The sequence below is a fragment of the Pseudonaja textilis genome, chromosome 8 (assembly GCF_049901715.1).
Source record: "Pseudonaja textilis isolate UNSWEBS1 chromosome 8, rPseTex1.2, whole genome shotgun sequence".
NCBI lineage: Eukaryota > Metazoa > Chordata > Lepidosauria > Squamata > Elapidae > Pseudonaja > Pseudonaja textilis.
In genome coordinates this window covers 6,226,577-6,244,862 of record NC_141997.1, presented here as the reverse complement: position 1 = coordinate 6,244,862, position 18,286 = coordinate 6,226,577, and the positions used below count along the sequence as shown (strand labels likewise).

The following is an 18,286-nucleotide window of genomic DNA, read 5'->3' as shown; positions in this document are numbered from 1 at the left end:
TCTGAGTAAATGAGACACAGTTGAAAAACCAAGATAGTATTGTGTATTAAAAGGAAAAATGTCTGCATCTATTTTAGAAATAAAATAGGTGTTAGCAAACTTTTCATGATATATTGATCACATTAATTTATTTAATTTTAACCTCAGGGGGATGGCGGTATTGCTTTAGAGACTAATACATGTTACTCAGAAAAAAACACAAACCTATTACAAAAACCTGTCCAATCCAACACCCTTTAAGGCAGTGACAATGGTACTGAGCAATTGATTTCATAGAAAACATGAAGAAAACATGCAGTTTTCATAGAAAACTGGAAAAAATGCAGACACTTTGAAAAGAAGTATTATCAAATGTCCCTTTAAAATAGCATCACCAAGTGCTTCTATGACAGGTAGAAAAATACCCTAAACCTCCCTAGGAAAAAAAGGTAAGTTTTGGTGATAGGAGATTCAATTCTCAACACCAGCCAGTAGTGGTATTCTACCGGTTCACAACTATTCGGTAGAACCATTTGTTAATTTTCTGAGAGTGTGGAGAACCGGTTGTTGGAAGAAATCTCCTTTTGTTTTTTCCTACTTTACAGGGCTAATCCTGTAAGGAAGGCATGAAGGAAACATTCTGGGGTAGTTTCTAGTCTAATCTTTATTGCCCTGCTTATAGAAACTGCCTCTCCATTAACCCTTATTACATTCTTGGCAGTACGCCTAGACCTTGCTGTCACCTCCAGAGCCGGAGGTTTTTTCTTTTCTTTTCTGGTACTTCGTTGGGGCTTGATTTTCTTAAAGGGGAAGGATTGTTTTAAACTTTTTACACTGCTGTTGGGAGGAAATACATCCCTGTTGGAATGCTTCCAGCCAGGATGCAACGATAAGCACTTTGAAGAAATAATTGAATAATGAAGCAGAGCTGCTGGAAAGAAGCTTTTAATGACAAGGAACCAAGATGAGTGACATTCAGCAAGGCTTCTTGGCTTGTTAGAAAGATTGACATTCAAACGCAAGTTTACATACCCTTTCTGAGTTTTGGTTTAAAACTGGTTTTTGGTGAAGTTTAATTCTGTGCTTGATGACGTTTAATACTGTGTTTATTGATGGGATAATTTTCCCTATTCAGCTTTGTTTGGAAGGAAAAAGAATAATCTCTGTTCCCGAAAAGAAACTAGGTTGAGAAATCTGGCTAGTTCCTGTGTCTATTTGTTCTGGTAATTGGTTTAATAAGCAACAGCTACTGTGTTTGCTCTTTTGCTACATTCTAGCACTAATTGCTTTCTTTGTTATTAAGCTTATCTCAAGTGTTTACACTTGAGCTTGCCTAGGGTGTGAACTCTGGCAATGACCCAGACAAGGCTTGTGTTTTAGTTTTAAAAGCATTTAAACTGTTGTGATTTAATTATTTGTATTGTGTTTGAATTTTTTCCTGCCTCATGGTTTCTTTTTCTATCTGGGGAGGGGGTCTTCCTTCACTGCTTTAGTGGTTCCTAGCACTGTCCTTTTGGGGGTGTACTTCCAAGAGGTGGGATATAAGCTTGGCATTGATTTTTTAACTGCCTTTCTGGGGGGCATGTGATCTGGATGATTTCCTTAGGATATCTTTTGAGGTGAGTGAGCCCAGCTGGTATCTTTAAGTGGTACAATGGATCTAAGGATTGCTTCTCCTGGGTGTGCTCTTTCTGGACAGCTTAAATGACCTCTCTGCAAAAGGGTTTCACTTTATGAGCAAGAGTTGGCTGCTGATAGTTATCATTGCATTTTGATTTATTCTTCAAGGTGCTCTGGCACCCTGCCTGATTTGTAACTCGGGCTTGCAGGTCTTTTTAATCTAATAATGGGTATTTGGAGCAGCTTTTTGAAAGCAAAGAAGCTTTTTGTATTTTTGTACAGGTAATTCTTGACTTACAACGGTTCATTTAATGACCATTCAAAGTTACAATGGCACTGAAAAAAAGTGACTTATGACCGTTTTTCACACTTATGACCCTTGCAGCACCCCCATGGTCACAAGAGGCCAGGCAAGAAGCACCCCTCAATGTGAGTGATGTCAAGTTGGTGATGCCCACCTAGTCACATGACCACCCAGTCACGCCTACTCAGCTGGTCATTAGGGCAGAGAACAGGTTGTTAAATTATTTGAATCGTACCACTGGAACCAGCTGTCTGAAGACCAGACACTCAATCCAAAGAGATATGTTGTCTCCCTGGAGCTAAAATCAAAGATGTGGCTAAGAACCTAACCAAAATAATAAAACCCAAAGATTACTACCCTTTTCTACTACACGTAGAGACAAATGACATGAAAATGGACCTGAAAACAATATTGAGTGATTAAGAGCAGCTAGCCAAGAAAGTTAAGGAGTTAGGTGCACAAGTAGTTTTTTCATCTGTACTGCCAAAGGAAGGTTGAATAAAAGATTCTAGAAGTGAACCACTGGCTAAACGATTGGTATTGCCAAAATAACTTCGGATTCCTGGACCATGGTCTGCACTACCTCCACGATGGGCTTCTGGAAAGGGATGGGCTGCACATCACAAAAACTGGGAAGAATGTTTTCAGAAAACAACTGGCTCAACATATCAGGAGGGCTTTAAACTAAAATTGAGGGCGGAGGGTGTCCAAACTTTAGGGTTTTCAGGACCTAATTCTAAGCAAAAACCCCTAGAAAACAAATCAAATAATGAGGTAAGAAGGGATGGGAAGGAAGAGAAACTCAACCATCAAATAGGAGACACAGGAAGCATACCCAGAGTTAGACATAAAGATCTCAAATGCCTGTGTACAAATGCGCAAAGTTTGGAGAACAAACAAGTGAACTTGAATTATTAAGACATGAAGGTAGATATGATATAGTTGGAATCACTGAAATATGGTGGGATAAAATCCAATTACTGGAACATAGTAATAGAAGGATACAAACTGTTCAAAAAACCCAAGCCCCATAAAAGAGGAGATGGATTTGCACTCTATATAAAAGACATTGCTACAAAAATGTACGAATCCAAAGACAAAAATCTCCTAGAATACATATGGGTCAATATAAAAGAAAAAACAAATGACATTGCCATAGGTGTATACTACAGACCACCCAACCAAGTAGAAAAAATAGATGTACTTTTTGGTAACCAATTCACAAATATATGTAGGAAACACACTATAATAGTAATGGGGGAAGACTAATTCTGCACCAAGTGAGAAATCGAGTAGGTTCCTGACCAACCAAGGTGACAACTTCGTTGCCCAAAAGGTAGAGGATGGAACTAGAGGGACAACCACACTGGACTTAATTCTCATGAAAAGAGAAGAAGTGATAGAAGGAATTGAAACTACAGAAACCTTGGGTGAGAGTGACCATGTCATAATAGAATTCAACATAATGCAAACACAATCAATAGACCACAATGATACCAGAGTCTTAGATTTTAAAAGAGATGATTTTAACAAACTTAAGAGAGAATCTGGGAAAGATTCCTTGGATGAAATTCCTAAAGGAGAAAACAACTCAAGAAGCTTGGAAAACTCTGAAAAATATGATCATAAAGGCCCGGACCAGCACAATACCACTGAAAAAATAAAAACAAGCAATTTAAGAAGAAACCAGCATGGCTGCACAAAGATCTTTCTGATAAACTGAAAGTACAAAAAATGGACACATAACTAAGGTAGAATATCAGCAGATAGCCAGAATCTGCAAAGACAAAATCAGGAAAGCAAAGGCTCAGAATGAACAAAGACTTGAACAAAATAAAAATAAAGTTTAGATAAAGCAATAAAAAAAGTTTCTTTCAACATATAAATAGCAAGGAAAAAAATCAATGAAACAGTTGCTTACTTGCCATCTTTTCTCTAAAGGCAGCAGAGAGAAAGCAGAGCTGCTTAATTCATTCACAAAAAAGAAACTATAGTCCAACCTACCAAAAACATAACTGTAAAAGACAGACCAGAAATAAAAATTAAAATAAACAAAAAAATAGTAAGAAAACATCTGTCTGATCTTGATGAATACAAATCACTGGGACCTGACTGATTATATCCCAGATTTCTAAAGGAGCTGGTAGATGTCATATCTCAGGACCACTGTACCACATCTTTCAAAAATCCTGGAACACTAGGGTACTTCCAGAGGACTTGGAAAAGAGCTGATGGGGTTCCCTTCTTCTTCAAAAAAAAAAAGGGTGGTGGTGGTGATGGAACCAGACTCAGGAAGTTACAGATCAACCAGCCTAACATCAATGGTTTTTTCTTCGTCCTGATTGGTACAGGAATAGGCTTCTGGCACAGCAATAGGCTAGCCCCAAATTTAAAACTGAAATGACTGTAAAAGCCTGACTCACAGACGAACACAATACAGAAGCCTGATGATGGCAGATGAGATTCTGCTGAAACATTGCTACAACTTTAAAAGCACAACTACAATGACATTGGAAAATATCCAAACAAAGCTGAATACCATACATGTAAGTACCCGCGAAAACTTAAGAAAATATATATATGTTTTCTGAGGTTATATATATATATATATTTGTTTTCTTAAGTTTTCGCGGGTACTTACATGTATGGCATTCAGCTTTGTTATATAAAAATATATTGAATGTAAACATGCACTATTTTTATATGTGATTTCGCAATGTAAGACAGTTGTGGGTTAGGAGGATTGTACCATGTTCAATGTTTTTAATGTTTTTGTTTGTGTTTGTTTAATAAACATATAGAAATGAGTAAAGTAATAAATCAGCACAGGTTTGTTAAAAACAGATCATGCCAAACCAATCTTACTTCATTCTTTCATATAGTGACTAAATCAGTAGACCAGAGAAATGCTGTGGACGTAGTATATTTAAAGATTTCAGCAAGGCATTTGACAAAGTAGATTACAACCTACTTCTTGGTAAACTAGAAAAAAGTGGGATAGATAGCATCACCATCAGATGAATTTGTAACTGGTTGACAAACCATATTCAACAAGTAGTCCTTAATGGTATTACATCTACATGGAGGGAAGTGAGCAGTGGAGAATAATAAGGTTCCGTCTAAGGCCCAGTACTCTTCAATATCTTCACAGATGAGGGTATAGAAGGGAAACTCATCAAATTTGCAGATGATACTAAGCTGGCAGGAATAACCAACACCCTAGGGTCTGCTGCTTGAGTGGGGAGTTGAACTAGATGACCTACAAGGTTCTTTCCAACTCTATTATTCTGTTATATATTGGCAATCATAAACTTTATGTTGTCCCCTTCTGGCTTAGAGAGACTAGCGAGACAAAAATTTAAATATTTATCTTTCTACTAAGATTTATCTCAAATTGTAATGATCAACTAAGACAGAGGGAATAAAGTTCATGTTCTATAGTTGTTATAATATACAACTGCCATTTGGTATATCCAGCATAGGCAATGGAAGGGAGTTGTAGTCCAAAATACATTGAAATTATCTAGAAGTTTATCTTTACCCTAAAGTATAATTTGTTTGTTTGTTAAATTTATTTGCTGCCCATCTCACCATGGGGCTATTCTGGGAGGCTTACAATAAAATGGAAAAAATGTAAACACAACATTTTTATGTTATGCAAAGGAACAAAATAATAAAAACAAACAATGGAAGCACAATAATATGAAGTTTAAAAAGATGGGAAGAGAGGGAGCAGGTAACAGAGCGGGGAGGGGGGGTCAGTTAATTACTTTGATAGCCACCTTCAGTGATGTACTCCCCTAATGCAGCAGTCCTTTCTGTCTTGGTAGGCCAGTGGGCAGGGGGAGTCAGACAGGATAGTTCTGTGTGACAAGCAACGAGCATGTGAGTGCCCACCAGTGGTGGGATTCAATTTTTTTTTACTACTGGTTCTGTGGGAGTGGCTTGGTGAGCATGGCAGGGGAAGGATACTGTAAAATCTCCAGTCAGAGATAGTATTTGTCAGTTCTCCGAACTATTCAACATTTTCCATACTGGTTCTCCAGAATTGGTCAGAACCTACTGAATACCACTTTTGGTGCCCACCACTCACAAAATGGAGCTGTATGTGAACACAGGCTCGCTCACCATTCATGTGGCCTGGTTCCAAGCAGGCCGGAGTTCAATTTTGGGCAAGACCAAGGGTTTGGGGGCCCCTCCCCAAATGGATCTCCAGACCAAATGGCAGAGCAAGGTCTTCAGGCCTTTCCTAATTATTACTGAAGTTTGTGGAACCAGCATATGATAGCTTGTGTTTATCCATAGCATTTATAACTACAATACAATATAAGGACAAATCAGCAGAAATGAAGAAGTACATGCCAAATCAAAACAAAAAAGCCAAGAACCACCAAAACAAACTCATCAGGAAAGAAACATTTCAGATACCATACCTTGCTACTTCCTTTTGCAGACTTTTTCTTTTTTGAACTATCTTTCCAAAGAGATTCTAGGCGTATATATGCTTGTAGACTCCAGTCATATAGGCGAAAGCCAGTTACCTTTCAAAAATCAGTGATATGATGATAGTCATCTTAAGAGGTATACTTTGGCTTTATCAGTTTCAATAAATAGTACATTTCTAAGTTTAAGTAAGTAGTATAGCAAATCATGACACAAGAAATAACTGCTACTTTATTCAACTTATACTAAAATACTTTGATCATATACAAACACTGGTATTCCTATTATACAACATTTTCAATTTCTCCAGTGCCACCATAAAAGTGAATTTATAGGTCAGCCACAAGTATTGCTCAGTATGACTTTGTTATAATATAAAGTATATAGTTGACATTTATTTGGAAAAGGCAACACAAAACAAAAAAAAAAGCATCTGATTTTCTTACCACTTTTGAAATAAACTGTAAGTAGAAATCTTGCTTTAAATTACTGCTTACAGAAACAAACAGAAATTCCTGTGCCTATTTTACATAGCAACATCTTGCACTTAACCCCGTATTGACAGGAAGTATTTCCAGAAAGCTTTTAAGGGGCCGCAAATCTGTATAGAGAGGGCAATTTTTTTTCTGCTTGTGTAAACATCCTTAAATTTCCACGCTATGATTCAATAGAGAACAAATTATAGAGTTACAAAATGTGAACCGATGTAGCTAAAACTATGATTTTGAAAAGTGTGAGACTTGACAGAAACAAATGAAAACATTTTTCTCTGAGAACATTTACAGTTTAAAAACTGAAATTCTGAATTTCAGCTGCAAAAGCAGGTATGCATTAGTTCTGTGCATTTATTAACAGAACAGAAAACTCCCACCCTAAACAACTTCATCTACCATCATTTCACATTATATTATACTTTCAGGACTCATTTAATAGATGTCAAGAATGATTCGCTCTTTCACCTAGTTACTTCTTTGCTCTCAGCTTGCCTACAATTGGGAGGGGGGTAGTTGGAATGTCTGCAGTGGGAATGGAATGCAAAGACTGTCTGCAGATCCCGAGACCCTGCTGCCAACCCCAAGATCATGCTGCGCAGGTGTTTGAACGATACAGGCCGTTCTCATAACAAAAGGAGCTGATTTAATTGGACAACACAATGAACTAAAGGGGATGGCCAAAGGGGAAAAGCAAGTTTAATTCTGTGGGCTTTTGCATGGGAAACTCAGCTGGTTTCATTTCTTCTGTGCCAATGTAGTGCATTCAATAAAGTTTTACTTTTTGGGAAGAATAATGTCCTAGGAGTTCTTTTTTTTGGGGGGGGGGGTGTTTGCTAGCTGGACAGCTAACAATAGATAGCTTTGTTGGTTCAGTATTTACCATGTTTCCCTGAAAATAAGACCCAGTCTTATACTTTTTTTTGCCTCCAAAAGAGGCACCAGGTCTTATTTTGGGGGGGATGTCTTCCACTGTTTCACCTCAGGGCGGCATTGACAGCCCTGCCCAGCAGAAGCCCATGTGGTCGCTGCTGGCCCACTTCAGGAAAGTCTTCTGCAGTCAAGAAACAAGTTTTGACAGTGCCTCTGATGGTGAAAACGGAGGCCATGGGGTGCTGCATACGTCAACCTGGAGCTCTTTTATGGACTGCAAAACAGAGACGGGGGCAATGTACGTAGTGGCAGAAGAAGTGGGCCGGCAAGGTGAGATCCGGCTGCAACTGTTTGAAGATAAAGCAGTTCCACCATCTCCATCACCATCCTAGCTTGATTTTTACCTGTGTGCCTCACCCCACCCTGTGCAACTAGGTATAATGGAGTGGGCAGGGTCTTAATTGAGGGTAGGGCTTATGTTGGGTGCACATGCAAAAATCAAGCTAAGGCTTATTTTCAGGATAGGTATTGTTTTCAGGGAAGCACAGTATCATTGGAAAATATTGCACTGTCTCAAATTATATTCAAGAAAGGATGGCTATACAGTTCTAATATACTTTTTTAGCTGCAACTGGTTAAGTAGACACACTTTATAAAATAAAACAAAGAAATAAAAAAGCTGTCTTCAACATTACTAAGAAGAGGAAAACGTAACTGACAAGAAAGGAAACTACCGGAATCCACAAATTTTTTTCATAAGAGGCTCCACAGAAAAAATAGTGATATTAAGTATGTGCTAATGAGAACATTTTGTCTCCTGGATTATTCATTAAGGAATTAGAATTAGACTTGCAAATCCCTAAGATCTCCCTAACTGATATACCAGGATAAATAAAAAATCATGATGGACTGGGACTAAGTAGACTCAACTATATTTGTATGTGTATGCATCCAGACATATTAACTCATGTCTATATTTACACTGTATATACCCAACACTTTGGACTAAATCTATTATTTAAGTAAAATTACAAGATTACAAGAAATGTACGAGTACATAAATAAGAAAGATGATTTTAATAATTACCTTGGCAACAGCAACTGTTTGCTGTGGATAGTAGACAGCAGTACCAATCCCCATGAAGCTTATTGGATACACCAATCTTTTAATTTTGGAACCTATTCCATAGAAGAAATGTTACTTCTGATGTGTGATATACTGAATAAGATGAAATTAAAAGGGCTTACTTAGAGTACAGCATACAATGTCAGGGAAATCTACAAATGCTACACACAATGCAATCCTGATAGCCTAAATTGCTAGTTCATTCTGTTTAGTGCTTGCGTGCCTATCCTTGGTGCACCACAAGGGACAAACTATTTTACACTAGCTGACTAGCAGTGTTCAGGTTGCTGACTCTTCCAGACTCCTCTGCTGATCTCACCTCGCCTTATGTTGTGTTGTCTCACATCCGGCTAGGTCCAGAGCTGGCTTCCCCTCACCTCACACACAAACATAGCTAGGTTTTTCCTGTCGAAGTGGTATCCATTTATCTACTTGCAATATTGCATGCTTTCAAATTGCTGGGTGGGTAGGATCTGGGGAGTGAGCGATGGGAGCTCATTCTGTCTAACACAGATGGGCTCGAACCGTGTGCAGACCATTTCTGCCCAACAGTTCCACTGTCATTAAGCCACTGCACCATGTCCCCAAAAGGGTAGATTCTCAGCCTGACAAATTACTTTAGCAATAAGTAGGCAGGGAAAAGTATATAAAATGATGACAATTCGATATAAAGATATAGGAAAAGTGAAGTGAAGAGCAAAGGAATACTAAACACTGTAGCAAGATGATGCAAGCCTGGCTTTGATCATTGAAAGACCCTACCCACATATTCTTACTTTATAATTCAATCTCCAAATTCTAAAATGTCTGAAAAAGTACATATTGTCTGGCCAAATAGATAGATTCAACAAATGATAAAGACTTGCTCTGGTAATTAAATACTGTTTATAAATAACTAGTGTTTATACTGTGTCAGGTTATTCATTTATCCTATCTATCCTGGAAGGATCTCTGATTAATAGCAGAGATAAGGTTTAGTCAGGATTTTTTTCTACCTCTACTTCATCTACTAGAGACTGAGAACTTATACCATATACAAAACATACCTTATAGCTATGATCTTTGACTTATGAATTCAGCAATAATATGAAGACAATGCTTATTTGTGATGTCTGTCATACATACATACATATATATGTGTATGGTATTCAGCTTTGTTCGGGTATTTTCCCACGTCATTATAGTTGTGCTTTTAAAGTTGTAGCAATGTTTCGGCAGAATCTCATCTGCCACCATCAGGCTTCTGTACTGTGTTTGACAATTATAATGATGTGGGAAAATACCCAAAGCTGAATACCATACATATAGACACCCGCAAAAACTTAAGAAAACATACATACATACATACATATATATATTCTGAGGTTTTTGTGGGTATTTGTATGTGGATCTTTGGTTATTCAGGTTTTCTCCCGCGTAAAATTGGAAGTATCTAGGCGACGTTTTGATGAAGTCTCATTCATCATCTTCAGGCTTGTGTCTTCGGCTTTGTGCTTCTCAGAGTAATGTGAGCTTGCAGCTGCTTCTTCCTTTTAACTGCTAGTGGGGGGTGACTTGATGTGTTCTGATTGGGTGGGGGTGTGTTCTGATTGGTTGGGGTTTTGGCTGTGTTCTGATTGGTTGGGGGGTTGGCTGTGTTTTGATTGGCTGGGGGTGTGTTCTGTTCAGGTGGGGGCTTGGTTGTACTCAGGTTAATCTTAGTTGCCGGGGGATTTGAGCTGGTGAGCTGCGATCCTGTTGTTTGGCTTCACGTGGTTATGAACACATCTGACTACCAAACCAAGTTAACCAACCTACTCCAAGACCCCACATACAAACCCCTAAACACAGACCCCACCACCTACCTAGAAAAAACCACCAGATCCAAAATAAAAGCCTCCCCCATCAGCGAAGAAATCCAGCAAACAATCATACCCAGAGAGAAATCATCCAGATGCCCTAAGCTTTATGGTCTCCCCAAGATACACAAAGAAGGAACCCCACTTAGACCAATAGTCAGCTCCATAGGCTCACCTCTACAAAACCTAGCCAAATTTCTCGCCAAACAACTACAGCCCTATGCAGAATCCATCAACTCACACGTAAGAAACTCATTCCAGTTCATTGAGATCATAAAGAAACAAAACTTACAGCCCAGCGACTTACTAGTGAGCTTCGATGTCATATCCCTCTTCACCCACGCGCCTATAAAAGAAGCCTTGACATCCACCCAAAACAAATACAACCTCCCCAAGCACAACCTAGATCTGACCAACCACTGCCCATCCAATACATAGTTCACCTATAATGGACAAAAATACAAACAAATAGAAGGAGCACCCATGGGATCACCCCTCTCACCTGTCATCGCAAACCTCTACATGGAACACTTTGAAACACAAGCTCTAGAAAAATATGATCACAAACCCAAACTCTGGCTCAGATACGTAGATGACACCTTCATAATCTGGCCACACGGGAAAGAAAAACTGAACAACTTCCTCACACACCTCAACAGCCTACACCCCAAAATACAATTCACCATGGAAACAGAAGCTAACAATCAACTTCCCTTCCTAGATGTCTTACTATACAAAAAATCCAATGGCTCCCTAGGACACACCATCTATCAGAAGAAAACACATACAAACCGCTATCAACACGCACTCTCACACCACCACCCAGCACAGATCAATTCCGTAGCCGAGACACTAATCTCCAGAACAAAATGTTTAGCCGACAAACACCTAAAAACCGAGCTACACACTCTCACTAACGTACTAACAGCCAATGGATTCCACAGAAAGATTACCCACTTAATCCAAAAAGAAACCCCAACCAAAATCCAAGACAGAGAACAAGAGAACAGCAAAGCCCTCCTCCCATATATAAAAGGCACAACAGACAAAATCAGCAAGATCCTCCAAAAACACAACTTTAAAACAGCATTCTGCACAAACAGAAAAATATCCACCATCCTAAGAAACCCTAAAGACAAAGACACAACCCTAAAGACACAACCAAGCCCCCACCTGAACAAAACACCCCCCAGCCAATCAAAACACAGCCAACCCCCAACCAATCAGAACACAGCCAAACCCCCAACCAATCAGAACACACCCCCACCCAATCAGAACACAGCAAAGCCCCCATCAGGTCACACCCCCACTAGCAGTTAAAAGGAAGAAGCAACTGCAAGCTCACATTACTCTGAGAAGCACAAAGCCGAAGACACAAGCCTGAAGATGATGAATGAGACTTCATCGAAACGTCGCCTAGATACTTCCAATTTTACGCGGGAGAAAACCCAAATAACCAAAGATAGATAGATAGATAGACAGACAGACAGACAGACAGACAGATATAATGGCTTTAAAAGAGGATCATGATTTATGTAATGTCATTCTGTACAAGAATATGTATGTTCTCACTGTATAAAAATGAGTCATTAAATGCATAATCATCATGTTCTTTAATGGAATTTACTTTTGAATTAGTTGGTACAATTGTTGGTTTGTAATAAGTATTTTTACACCTGTGTTATACATGGTCCTCTTGTCTGAAGCATGTTCAGCTTATTCCAAATAAATTCTAATGCTGATGTATTGAATTTTTTATTTTGAGTTTAATGATGGTAACACTCTGGTTGAGCATCACAGTAACAATTAATTGTACATCGCAGTTTAAATTCTACCTTGCTTAAAGAAAAAAACGACACCAAAATTTGAAGAAACATTGAAAACATACCTCTTGCCAAGAATAATCCAACAATACCAGCAAAACTTATAACACCAAGCCTTGGATAAAATCCTGGAGGTGGAGCTTTGATGATTTCATAACTCTCTTTAAAAAAAACAGTATTACATTACAACTGATACCTATTTACTAGAGTATTTAAATAGTATTCTGGAGTATTAAATTATTATTTGTATATTTCCATTATAAATAGCTAGTTACAAAATTAGAAATACATTTGATATATTGGTATCTAATATAATAAATATTGTTAGTTAGAAAGATATTTGCACGGTGTCCTTGTGACAATCTTGCTGGTAAGTTAGACTAAGAAACAATGATTGACTAGGAAGTATCAATCAACTTTTATGTTTAGTTGGGATTTGAATCAGGTATACCTGCCATAATCAAATATTAACAATTGGTCTTCTGTTTTCACTGTTCTTTACTGTTGCTATTGTTCACAGGTAATTAGCATATCAAGATCAATTTTCCAGGTCAGCATTAAATTTGAAATGTAATTGTATCATATTTCTTTTCTTTATTATTTATAAAGCTGTTCTCTTTGAAATTTTTTTAAAAATATAATTTAAATGTTATTTATTTATTTATTTTGCATTCAGATAAAGACATTTAAAATTTTGATCAAGTTTTAGACTTTTTACTAGATTGACATACTTTATCATACAAATAAATACAGTATATTATACATTACTTTCCTGAAATCCCTTTCTCTTCAGTCTGTTCTGTGAGAGGAGGAAGGATAAGAAATAGGACATTGCTTACAGAAATTGTGTGCTTTTTAAAAAACTGCACTCTCTCAGAGTGGCGAGATTGGAGAGGAAAGCATTTAAAGAGAGTAAGGTAGTTGCATAGTGTGCCCGTTTTAGGCTGTCAGTGCAATTTACTGCTTTTGATGTTTGGAAGCTTAATCTCTTGTAAACCTTTCCTCATCAATCTCCCCACTTTTGAAGGAGAAAATAATACAGATCAGGCATAGGATAATGCATATTGCCTATAATGGCAATCATGGATTAAGGGACACTGTAAAGGTCATAAATTGACTTAAATTGGCTATAAAATTATTTTTTCAGCCGTTATAATTTTGAACGGTTGCTGAATAAGTAATTGATAAGCAAGGACTATCTGTGTTTGCTGAAATGTATGAAAGCGCCTGTAGAGTACTAACTTCTCTGTTAAAACAGTTGCAAATGGTAACTGAAGAAATGGATGTTCAGCAAGGACTACCTACATCATGGAATTCATAAGAGTTGTTCCTTATTCCTCACCTCCAACCGTCATGTTATTAAAGTAGCCTAAACATATTTTTGCTCAAAAAGTAACTTAATGAAATTATCTGAAAGGATGTTATGGCCTGTTATAATTAGGCAACAGGAAAATACATGCCAGGGAATGTTAAAAGAAGAGAGAGAGAGAAAGAGAGGTATTGGGTTCTGGAACTGTTCAAGTAGACATTAAATAGCATTTATTAAAGATACTTTGGTTGGGATTTCTAAACAGAGCACAGGGCTTGTACTCTGGATCCCAAATGGTATTTTCAACTGTATAAACATTAACTTACTTTCACTATGAATGCCTATATCTAAACCGAATCTAGATATTTGAAGTCTATTTATATAAAATATCTTCCAAATAATCTTTTTAAGTGTCCTTCTACTGTTGTCAGAAGGGTGTATATGACCTTATTCATAAAACAATCATAGGCAGTGGGAATGTAAGCAGATAATGAATAATGAAGTTACAGTACAATATGTACAGTAACACAAGAACATAACAGTGTATTGTAATATTTCCACAATGCGTATAGTTTAATTTCTGGAAACATGCTCTCACCTTTAACATACTCACAGGCCTTTTCTACCTTAGGCATAGCTTTCCCAGTACAGTCCTAAAGGGGGAAAAGTTGAAACAACTATTAGTATACTAAAAGATTGCAGCATTTCTTCCAAAGCAATTTAAGTATGAGATATTCCTTGGTCTTCCCAGTGTAAACCATAGGCCCTGGCATTTTTAACCCAACCCTGATTAAATTTGTGAGATCAGACAAGATTGGCTATCACCAAAATAACTGCGTTGACAAAGCAATAATACTGAAATTATTGTGTTTACAGTTTAGATTGCAAAAGAAGTAGATTCTACTCATATAATTTGTGCAATAAAAGCTACATGCTTATACAAATTATTCAGTTATTGGGATGGTAACAAAATTAAATGCTGTACCTGAACCCAAGCTGCATATGGCTTCAAAGAATGCCGCAGATGAGAAATAGTTTGTTCCAGTTGTGACTCTGGATCTTCCACATACTTTGATTTTGGTGATGGACTGGTATAGAGTGAAAGCTGTAAATACCAGTAAATACAGTTATTACTTATGTTCTAATAAGTGTTTATTGGGGCTTCTCCACATGGGAAATTCTTCTACATTAACCAGAATGAGGCAGCACTGCAACACACCTTCATAAAAAAGAAAAACGTATTGGCGAAAATGTATAAGGATAGATCTGCTAAATATTGGAAATGTAATCAAACACCCGGTTCATATTACCATATATGGTGGACATGTCCATACGCTAAAAATATTGGATGAAAATACATACCTGGTGGGAAAAAAATGATAAAACAGCATATAGACATGAAACCAGAAATATTCTTATTGGGCATTCTACCAGAAAAATAAGATAATATTATATATATACTATATACTTGTATTTTAAGTGTATTAACTGAAGCTTGAATTGTATATGCTCAACAATGGAAGTGTGATGTGATCCCGACAGATGGGGAATGTAATTATGAAAATACTAGAATGTACAGAAATGGATAGACTAACACTTATTATTAAGGACAAAGAAGAAACTAAATACTTTTTGACATGGGACATTTTATCGATTGTTAGACAATAAAAACAGAAGTTAGAAAGAAAGGGACATAAAAAGAATAAATGTTAAAATGAAAATTTGTTAAAATGGACAAAAAAAATGTTGTTACTACAGTATTAATATTATTGTGATTAATTTTATTGTGAACATTTTGATTGTGATCACCTAAAAACAACTGTACAATCAGACAACACACTTTGATTGAAATGGATTTTTTTATATTAATAAAACAAATAAAACTTGAAAAAATAAAATAAATAAGAATAATTTCATTAGAAGAGAAGAATTATAAATTATGAATCTACATACTGAAATCATTTAGAGAAAAGATAGACTCATACCTCATCAATTTTTAGTAGGTTCTTTTCGGATGATTTATTCTCAGCAGAATCAGCATATACATGTACAGCAAGCAAGCTTAAGGTAGCAGGTGTACCAATCAACTGCCTTATCTAAGTATAATAAAAATGGAAATATTTCATATCTACCAATGGAATTGAATAGATACATATTTTTGCAATTCAAACATGAATTTAAGCAAAATTATTGTCAAGCGTCTACACAGTTTTAGTAAAGTACAAACTTAAAGATACATATAAATCCACAAAAGTATATTTTTGAGTCTCAATAAGTCTGTTCCTTGTATCTCCTGTACTTGATGTGTACTACCATATTTCACCAAAAATAAGATACGGTTTTATTTTCTTTTGGGCTTGAAAATAAGCACTCGGGCTCATTTTCGGGAAGGTCTTTTTTTTTTAAGTGCAGGAGGCAGCAAGTGCGGGGGCGAACAGGAGTGGGAGAACAGCTGCTGTTGGCCCCACCCTCTCCGTCCCACTGTTTGCTTGTCCATGGCTGAAATGGGCCAAGCTCTCGGCATGCCTTGGTCTCCACCTGCCCTGCCTGCTGGCCCAGCTGCTGCTGGGAAACTTCTTGGCCATGGCACCTCACAGGGGCTCTTTGCCCTCCTGGCAGGGTGGGTGGAGATCGGGGTGGCTTGAGATCGGGGTGGCTTGAGAACTTGACCCTGATTGAGGCTGCCGGCAAGTAGACAATGGGACAGAGAGGGCAGGGCCAGCAGTAGTTAGGGCATGTTTCTGGGGTGGGTCTTATTTTCAGGGAAACACGGTATGTCAGATATGTAAATTTCTATTTAAGATAGTTGAAACCTGTGTTATTGGAAGAAAACATTCTACAGGAGCCAGGAGCTTAAAACAAAGCACTGGGCTGATTGTGGGGGAAAGCCAATGACATTTTTCAAAAAGAGATGTAAACATGTTTTTGAAAAGAATTCATTCTCTTGATCAAATTACAAGGTCAGGTTTTTATGATCAATTAGTATTTGTTTTGGACACCATGACCTAATTCTAGAAACAAGGGAGTGGCGTATGTTTCTTGTACAGCAAGGTTTACTTTTATTCAAATGGTTCGTCAAGTATAACTCTCCTTTTGGAAGTTCAATGCTTCTACAACTCCCTCAAAAATAGCAGAAGCTTAAAACAAACTCAAAACTTGAATGCAAACAACTAAGTCCTAGTATTTCTTGCCATTAACATGTAGAGTTCAAAACTCAAAAACAATCACATAACAAACAGATCTGTGCAGATCCTTGTGCAATAAACACAGGATGGTTTCAAAGCAGCCACAGTGAGCTTTCAAGGGAATGCAGTTACTCTGTAAGATGTTGTATTTGGGTGTTAATCAGCAAAAGCAATAGTGATTTGCCATAGCTACAAATCATACAATTTGGAAGGGAAGGTATATGTTCTTCCAGAATAAAAGAAGGTAAGTCTATTTTAAAAAATAAAATTGCTTATGTCAACTCCCAGTCCGCCAGCCGGCCTGGAGCTGCCATTCGGGCGGGGGAGGAATGGCATGGGACACATACACATGGCTGCTGATGGCCACACCAGGCTGTCTTTCAGGCAGAAGAGGAGCTGCCAGCTGGGATGCCCACATCAGTTGCACGCCTGCCTACCTTACATCTGGCATGCCGCAGGGATCGTACAGAATGCCTGCTGCATCCATGGAGCCAGTGGACAGCCAGCGGAGGCACAGACTTTGAATACAGCTGATTTGTGGCAGAACAGCTAATTATCGGTGTGTGCAGGTGCAGGGAGCTGGACGTGCTGGCCCAGGATGAGCAGCTGGGATGCTTCAGGAACACAAAGAGCGTATTGGCAGTGAGTGATAGGTGCGAAAGGGAAGGGTGGAACTGCAGGGCGGGCCTAGAGCACAATATAAGGGATGGAGGAGTAAACCATGGTAGCACTGACTTTGATAACTTTGTTGTTGGTCACTCTGTGACAGGTTCACATTTACAAGATAAAGGTTACCACACTGAACTATGTTGCTGGACTTTCTTGACATGGGACACTGCAATGACTTTCTTGACATGGGACACCAGAACATGACGGGAAGTCAGTGCTACCTTTATTTTTAATTCACCCCAGCTAGTACCTCTTCCCATGGAGGGGGAGCTGTAAGAGATGGCAGAGGAAACAGAGGCCGGGGCAGAGGCTGCAGTACGAGAGGAACCATCCACCTTGGAAGCCCTGACAGCAACACAAGACGCCCCTGCCCTGGATGTGTGTCCCAAGGAGCGGGCTGGCTCAGGTATTCCAACTGTCAACCAGGAGTCATATACATCCATGAGGGATGCAGGTCAGAGGGATGTTCCAGCAAGGGAGTGGTGGAAGAGTTTGTCGGTGACTGCAGGTGCTGGGGAGTCATTGCCCACATTGATCCTGTCTGGCAGCCATTTAATGAAGTGGCAGGAAAGGCACCTGACTGAGGATGATGAAGGGGAGTGGAGCTACTCCACTGCACTTGGCAG

At 38.3% G+C, this 18,286-nt stretch overlaps 1 protein-coding gene across 4 annotated transcripts in view; it reads right to left on the bottom strand.

Moving 5' to 3' along the window:
* Window positions 1-18,286, bottom strand: part of APOO (apolipoprotein O) — a 59,381-nt gene that overhangs the window by 8,000 nt on the left and 33,095 nt on the right. For 3 of the 4 annotated variants that reach the window (XM_087938203.1, XM_087938202.1, XM_087938201.1), the window contains exons 2-7: window positions 15,792-15,902; window positions 14,792-14,911; window positions 14,405-14,459; window positions 12,563-12,658; window positions 8,798-8,889; window positions 6,337-6,444 (exon numbers count right to left, since the gene is read on the bottom strand). In XM_087938203.1, coding sequence (XP_087794329.1) covers window positions 6,337-6,444; window positions 8,798-8,889; window positions 12,563-12,658; window positions 14,405-14,459; window positions 14,792-14,911; window positions 15,792-15,902 — 582 coding nt within the window. The remainder of the gene's footprint in view (window positions 1-6,336; window positions 6,445-8,797; window positions 8,890-12,562; window positions 12,659-14,404; window positions 14,460-14,791; window positions 14,912-15,791; window positions 15,903-18,286) is intronic. The other variant, XM_087938204.1, reaches the window with a different exon arrangement.